The sequence below is a fragment of the Maylandia zebra genome, linkage group LG2 (genome assembly GCF_041146795.1).
Source record: "Maylandia zebra isolate NMK-2024a linkage group LG2, Mzebra_GT3a, whole genome shotgun sequence".
NCBI lineage: Eukaryota > Metazoa > Chordata > Actinopteri > Cichliformes > Cichlidae > Maylandia > Maylandia zebra.
In genome coordinates, this window is record NC_135168.1 from 34,958,014 (window position 1) to 34,966,494 (window position 8,481).

Consider the following 8,481-nt stretch of genomic DNA (forward strand, 5'->3'; position numbering starts at 1 on the left):
GAAATTTTCTGTGTTCGCCGAGTGCACATGACATTGCAAGGACTCTGGGTTGGGCACTGGAGCTAGCAGTTGTAGCACTGCATCACAGACACACATTCCCTCGCACACACACACACACACACACAAACACACTGTCTTGTTGCCACCTCAGCCATCACTCTGAATGATGTCACTCAAATTAATTGCTGTTCCCTTCTCGTGGCACGCTTGAGGAGGTTTCTTAGAGGCAAGGACAGTCCAGAGCCAAGAGAAAGCGGCCTTTAAAGGACAGCTCTGCGTGCGTGTGTGTCTGTGTGTTAGCCCATGAGAGGAAGAGTTTCTCTCACAGTATATAGTTTTTTACATATTTATAATGAGCATTAACTTAATTCAACTGAACGATGTCACTTCTTACACTTGCTGCTTATTGAGAGGGATTTATTGCCCCGTAATTATTTTAATATGGTTGACCAGCAAGACGAAGCAACAGTTCTACAGAAAAATTAATCAAGTTCTGATTTTTACGACGCATCTACAGAGATATTCATTAACATTACCGAACATGAACTTCATGTCAAACCATCTTTGAGTGTGATTTATCTTTTAAGACGACGCAGCAGGCTAATGTGGAACAGAGTGTGTAACTGGGTCTTGCCAAATATAATTTATTTCGTCCTTGTCGTTGCTCTGCTGTCTTTTCACACTTCAACTACTTCAATTTCCCTCGTACTCCCCATTGAAGCATCTGAGTGGATTGGGTTCTTGTCACAGGTAAATCCATAACAGACAGTGGAACCACCGCAAACTAAAATCTACAATCCTCCTTATCCTCTTCTTTTAACAAGGAACTGAAACACGGAGGCGACAAAGGTGCATCGGAATCAAAGTTCTTGTTTAGCCGTTTGGTATTGTTTAAAAATTGATAGAGTGGGAAATGTTGTAATGCAATCAAAGAAAGAAACAAAGCCAACAGTGGGGATAAAGAGGTGCCACAATGGTTGCACTCCTTTATTATGCCAGGCTATTCACAACTTCTGATTAGGCGCTTCACTTTACAAATGATGGCAATACATCACCGGACTGAACAAACACATGAACACCAGGGTTATGTGAGAGTGAAATGTTAGATGTGAAGCGCAGCTGATCCCATTAGGTTTTGCTCTTTGGATGCTGGTGTGAAATTGGCTTTAGGTAATTTGATGTGTGGAGGTCAAGGCTGTGCAGCCACTCTGTCGCTTTATCTCACACACACACACACACACACACACACACACACACACACACACACACACACACACCCTGTGGATTTCATGAAAATGGACAAATATACATTTATAAACATGTGCACTGATGCTTCCACATGCACAAGCAGACATTGCACAGCTGTTTCTTCTGATGGCTTTATACACTTCTGAATGTAACATAACATGTATACAGTAGTAAAACCAATATAACACCTGCATATTCACTCACAACACACTTACAGCTTTTGCTTGTCATGAATTCTCACTCTGGCTAACAGATTAGCGGTAGATCTTAATGATGATGTTCTTTATCTTGTTATGTCTCTGATATTTGCTGGGTCTTATTTTCACAGTTTTGGCCACAACATCTATCAGTCATGATTGATTCTGCCAAGATTTAGATTTGATGGTCAACACCACTCATGTCTGTCAGATGAATTTGTGCCTGTCACCCAAGCGACAACCCCTGGGCCTGAAAAATTAAGGTAATGTTGAATGCAATGGTGGCTAAAGCCTACAGAAACAGAATTATTAGCACAGTGATTGGAAGCAGTAAAAATGCTAACTGGCTTTGTTTAAAGTTTTTTTTTTTCAAAGCTAAAATCAAAGTTTACTAATACTTCTACAGGTAATTTTCAAAAAAAAAAAAGAAGAAGAAGAAGAAGCTAAAGCTCATTAGCAAACTAAGTCAGCTTTAGCCTACACAAAGAGAAAAATTCACTTAGCAAAAGATTGGAAGCAGTGGCAAATGCTAACTTTCTCCAAAGCTAAAAAGAATATTTACCAGCACCTCTAAAATTAATTCTGATTTGCGGTATAAAAAGGGTTTATATTACATTGCAATACGTGCAGGACTATTTCATTACTTCCTGGGGTTCTGCTACTGATGAAAGATTTCCAGACAGGAAACCAGAACAGACAGATAATTTTCCAAAACATGAGCCATTTTTTCTTCATTATATGGGAACATAGTGGCCTCACTAAAATAATAAAGATAATAATAATTAAGATTTGTCTTGTTTATTCATCTTTGATGAGCAAAATTCTTCTGACGATTACTGATTTTTTATTTTGGGGGGCTTTAGTGGAAATGAAAAGATGCATTTGATATAGAAAACATATTATTAAATTTGCAGTTTAAGTACAGCAGTAAATAAATGTAAAAATCAGTCTAAAGCATAATTTAAACTGTGGTCTAATGCATTTCATGTCAAACTAGCAACTTGAATGATGTGATGTAATAAGTTTTTTAAAAAACATCTTTATTACACCAAAATTCATTTATGTTTCAAGTGAAGTAAAACAGCTGATAAGTGGACTTTTATTTCCCAATAGAGTTGTGTGGTTTTTAATTAATTCTTACAAATTATGGTGTTCCTCTGTTTCCTTCTAACTTATATTTTGTACGAGAGTCCCGTTGCCTGCCATGCGGTTTTCTTGTGCTACAAGTTGCTTTTTTGCATTGTCCGTCTTGTTAGGTTTAACTCAGAAAAGCAGTAGTTTTAATGCTCTAAACTGTAGGCTGGCTGATTGTCTGGCATCTTGTGTTCATTGCCTTGTTGGAGTTCACAGAGAAATTCAGTAATGCATCCAAACCAATAAGAACTGTGACAAAATCAGTGAGAACAAGACCCATGGTAAATAACGGTCACAAAAAATGACACAATTGTCATTTAGATGTGCTTTCACTATGCAATGTATTGCACAAAGGAAGTGTGTCACCAGTTGACACTGTATTTCTGTTCAATTTCACAGGAACATAAAACAACATTACACCAACCCATTTCAGTTTTCACATAAAGAACCCATAATCCCATAATAATCCCATCCATAGCAGGTACAATACTGTCTTCTGCCAATAAAACACTTTCAAGCACTGGAAAAATCAGGCAATTTGATACAACATTAAAACCACAAACAGGTAAAATGAATAACATTCTTTATCTGGTAAAAATGGAATGCTCTGCAGGGAAACTTTGGGCTCAAACACTTATCTAGATGTTACTTTGACATATTCCACCCACATGAACATAGCGGCAGAACAAACACAACCCAGTGGCAACTTATTCCCTGAATACAGCAGGTCAAGGCACCCCTCCACCCTGCAAAAACTGCTCATGGATGACTCGACACAAGAAGAGCCCGAGGCACTGACCTGGCCTCCGAACTTAGCAGATCTTTAGTTGAGCATCTCCAGGATGCAATCCACCGTTGCCCCACCTCACAACCCACAGGGCCCAAAGTGTTACACAATATTAGGCAAATGGTTTTAATGTTGCCGCTGACTGGTGTCATTTCGGAGGTCACAAGTTTGTAAATTTGGTTTAAAGTTATAATGATTCGAAATGTCGATGATTTATAAATAACATTTCAACCAGTAACGAGGCAGTCGGTTTGTTTTTCCCCATCTCTGCATCCTATACGGATTCAGATCACATTTTTACGTCTCCACTTCTTAGGGATTTCCTTTTACACTTGAATTTATTCACTTTTCATTCTAGCTGTAATATTAAGTCACTTGTGGATGTACTTTACCTGTACATATGTTCAACATAATTTGGCTTGATGCTTTACTGCTGGAGTCTTTGCAGGTCCTGAAATGTCAGTGTAAAGACTAACAGTGTTTCTGTGTGCTGTCATGGAATTTGTTGTTGTAGTGTGCATGCTGGGTGCTACATGATATTTCGGGGAGCATGTTTTGACAGTGTTTGTTTGTGTGTGTGTGTTTGATGATATAGAAGAGAGCAGTGTCTGACATCATTAGGGTGTGTGCTGCCCAGTCATGGGATTATCTATCCCAAGAGCTTGTCAGCACCGCTGCTCTCCCAGATCCCTGGTGCAACAGCGGCGGATTTTAATCTCAATCCCAAATCCTCTCTCCTCTATCAGGAGCTTCTCCCATCTGAAGACAGTGTAGAGACAATGGCGAGCACAGCAAGCCCGCTATGGTAGACATCGCAAAGGCAGACCATTCACCTAATGCAAACATGGATGCATGTGGGGTCGTCGTACCCTTCAGTCAAAATAAGAGTTAGCGCACGAAAGCAGTCTTTGCATTTCAAGTCAATCAGACTGGCTGCAACAGGAACTCTTGGACTGTTTTAAGAATTAAGGGATGAGTCAGTGCTGTGAGAGAGTTGTGAGTCATTTCTTGTTTAGACTGGCCGTCTCTATGTCGTGGCCTCCTGGATACAGTCTGTGGCATCCCAGCAGGATGGAGAAGGCCTTCCGGAAATCCGCATTGAAGGCATAGATGATGGGGTTTAGGGAGGAATTAGCCCAGCCGAACCACACGAACACATCAAACGTGGTGGGGCTGATGCAGGGGAAAGCCTCCCCTCCGCTCGACTGCTCGCAGAAGGGCACCATGCAGTTGAGGATGAAAAATGGGAGCCAGCAACACACAAACACCCCCATTATCACTGACAGCGTCTTCAGCACCTTTGTCTCCCTCTTGAATGTCAACCTGAAGGAGCTCTCCGAGTCTGCGATGCTGGAGCCTCTGCCCATGCTGTCGTGTCTGTTTTTGGCACTTTCGGCTGCCCGCTCTAGAGCAGAGATCCTCCTGATTTGTCTGTGGGCAATGCGGTAAATCTGTGTGTAGGTGGCCACCATGATGACCACAGGGATGTAAAAGCTTATAAGAGAGGTGGAGATGGCGTAGGTCCTATTCAGGCTTGAGTCACAGTTCTCTGGGTAAGATGTAGCGTTTGATGCCAGTGAAACAGAGGACCCAGTAAGAGCAGTGTAAGATTTGGTTTGGGCTTTATGCCAGTTGAGCTGCACTGGAATGAAGGAAATGAGGACAGACAGCGTCCAGGCCACACTGATCATAATATAGGCCACTGTGGGTGTCATCTTCCTCTCATAGCGGAAAGGACTGGAGATGGCCCAATAGCGGTCCAGGCTTATGACGCAAAGGTTCAAAATTGAGGCCGTGGAGCACATAATGTCAAAAGCTACCCAGGTATCGCAGAAAGAGCCAAACGGCCAGAATCCGGCGATCTCCGTCACTGCTTTCCAGGGCATCACCAAGATGGCAACCAATAGGTCGGACACGGCCAGCGAGATCACAAAAAAGTTGGTCACTTTAGAACGCAGATGGCGAAACTTGGTGACGGCCGCGCAAACCAGAGTGTTTCCCAGCAAGGTGGTGAGGATGAGCAGCGAGAGAAAACAGCCAGTTAGGACACGACTTGATGGCGCCTCATCCAAAAACCCATTGTCGATGACAGTTGTAAAGTTCATGGGATCCATCCCTGAAAGTGAGTGTGTGCTTGGGGAGGAGGGGGTTCTTTGCTTATGTCATACTGAAGAGTCTTGCTACATTTTATCCACTAGTTTCTATGAGGCTCCTGTTCTCCATTACTGCGAAAAGTCTCCATCAGTTTATCGTCTGATAAATCACGAAAGATGAGACATTTCAGGCAAATGCTCTCTGGGACAGTCATTTGCCCTCTGACCCTGTAAAATAGATTTGACATCATCTGAGCTGCACTGATGGAGAGGTAGTTGTACCTTAATTCCTCAGTGCAGTGGTGTAGTCACTGATTCTCTTCTGCTTGTTCTGTTTTAGCCCCAAACCCAATGTAATCGCAGGAATCCTCTGTCTGCTTACAGAACACATCAGTAGCCCTGGGGATTAAAAGAAATGAATTAGTCTAGAAAAATTCAATATTGTGTAAGATAAAAGTAATCATAAATATGCATGATTTTCTAAATGTTATATATCTTTTTTGTGGTTTGTTGTGTTGTGGTTTATATAATAGCTCTGATTGTTAATATAGCTGATTACGCAAAAGAATATTAGGGCTATTTTAAGTAAAAGGTAAAAAGATTTGGGGGGGAAGGGGCTCATTCAGCCTCATCACACCCCAAGCACCATTAAATGGCCCATGATAGAGCACAGTTTGGACAATAATAATCAATCATACCTTTGCATATCTCTTTGTAGCTCCTGATGCCCCAAATTTCACCTCATCAAAATCAGTCTCCTTTTGAATAGTTTCCAGTTATAGTTATGTATTTGTAGAATTCGGATACCTCTCATAATGTGGTAAATCCGGGCTGAATCAAGGAAAGACCTATTTGCATAAATATAATTGTAAAGTATTATATTTAATCAGTGTTCTAATTACTATTCCAATCTTCCTCCACTAAATTTATTACTTTATCATTATTATTATTATTATTATTATTATTATTGCAATGGCCCCAATAAACCCTCGTACAGCTGTAATTTGTATTGCCAATGATCCGATTTAGAATAACACACTGTCTGGCTGGAGCTGTGAGAGCAGGATTTTCCCGTGAGCGGGCTGTAATTATTAAGACGTGACTCAAAACAAGAGTCACATCCTCCTACATATATACAAACTGTGTTTGCGGTTTCTCTATTTTACTGTTTTAGCACCAAATTCACTTCTTACTTACAGATAAAGTGTGCGGTCAGCTGCAGCTTGATACCACATCTAAAAACAAACGTCCCGCCGCTTCCATCCGAACTTCCCAGTGTAAAGTCCCTCCAAAGAGCATCCAGACCCCATTTCCTGCAAACACAAATAAATGCACAGTCCTGTGTCCTCCCTGGAAGCCAGCTCGCTGACTGTTGCTGTGATTTAATAGTACACACCACCGGATTCAAATGTCACTCAGCGCTCTCGCTGCGTCCTCCTGCAGCCACAGTGCGCATCTGCGGCCAGATCCCGAAGACCTCTGGCTCGCTTCCACACCGGCGCTCTGACGTTGTCCCATTCAGGAGAAAGTGCGATGGGGATGAAAGCGCGTGACTGTGGGCCTTTGGCGACCGATCTCGGTCACTGCTTTATGACACAACAGGTTTCACGAGAAAATCATCACGCATCCCGTTCCCCGTTAAGCCTTGCTGTAGTTATTTTCCAGAGTCTTATTTAAATCTGGTGAAGTTTATTCAAATGAAGAGGTAGATTATAAAATCATTGCAAGGTCCGTTCAAGTACATTGGGTCGCTGAGGCCACCTGTTGGAGAAAGAAAAGAAATGCGGGCGCAGCATCCTGATAAAGATTTTTTTCTGCATTCTTTCGTCACATTAAGATAAAGAAGTATGTTAGTTGTATATTTGCTTTTAAAGTATATCCATTTTTGTTTAAACTGACCCCAAATCGATGTAGATAAATCAAATTCTGACGTCCTTTCTTTTCTCTATTATCTATGATTATCCATATATTAGTATTAGTTCATGGGTGGCTAATTTAAAAACAAATCATTTCGATTAGGATATTTTAAGTGTATTCCTTTGGTCCTTTCTCATCTCTTTTGAGGCTCAGGCTCTCTGCCTGGCTGCCAGGAAATTAAAGACACAACAGGCAGGGGTAAGAGTTGAAAGGGTCAGAGAATAAATAGACAAGTTGAGGTGCACTGTTGCCTACATTTCTCTCTCACTGCATCCTCCTCTGTTGGTTTTCTGTGTTCAAAGGTGCACCTGCTACTCATCTAACTCATGTATACTTCAAAGACACCACTCCAAGGTTGCTGCTGTCTGTACTGTGTGATTTCCCACACGTGACAAGTGCCACGATAACCTCTTTATCTTACTTGTCTTTTCTAGCAATATAATGAGTCACTAAGTTACTCTTCAGAAAACCTGATGTGACTAAAAATGTGTGAGACTAGATTAGCAGAAGTCATCTGTAGATCTCCTTTTCGCAATCTTGATGTGCTCTTGTGGGAACCTAAGGAAATGTAGTTTTCAATCATGAGATCTTGGGTTAAAGTCTTTTTAAAGTTGTGAGCTTTTTTTTTTTTGAAGTCGTGAGAAGGCTCCAGAGTGTTTTGTTCCTTTTTTTTTTTTTTTTTTGCTTGGTGATGACCCACAAAATATGCAAAAGCGATAAGTAAGATGGCTAAGAGCAAAAAACAAAACAAAAAAACTGCCATTTTAGGAAGCCAAAAAACCCCCAGCCCTCTTATCACACTCCTGTGTGTTAGTGTGAGTGCAGTGTTTATCAGACATGCCTGTCTGTGCAACTTCATGCCTGTGCGTGCGTGTTTTGTGCCCTGCCATGCAAGCTTGTTAACTTTTACTTCTCTAAGGGAAGTTAAAAAAAGAGGCACTTCTGTCATGCTTTTCCCACTATGCCTTTCACCGAGTTAAATGGGGGTGGGGAACTTTCTGCATCTTCTATCCTCCAACACATCCCTTCCCACTCTTCTTAATTAGTCTTTTATCATCTATACTTGCAATATTTTTTTTTCTTACACTTATTTTACAAGAGGGAT

The 8,481-nt window shown here is 41.3% G+C and overlaps 1 protein-coding gene across 1 annotated transcript; it reads right to left on the reverse strand.

Moving 5' to 3' along the window:
* Positions 1-921: 921 nt before the first annotated feature.
* On the reverse strand, positions 922-6,958 carry drd1a (dopamine receptor D1a). Its single transcript, XM_004541091.5, has 2 exons — positions 6,657-6,958; positions 922-5,858 (listed from the first exon to the last, which is right to left on the reverse strand). Exon 2 carries the CDS (start codon positions 5,478-5,480, stop codon positions 4,368-4,370), a length of 1,113 nt encoding a protein of 370 aa, XP_004541148.1. The 5' UTR covers positions 5,481-5,858; positions 6,657-6,958; the 3' UTR covers positions 922-4,367.
* Positions 6,959-8,481: the final 1,523 nt, after the last annotated feature.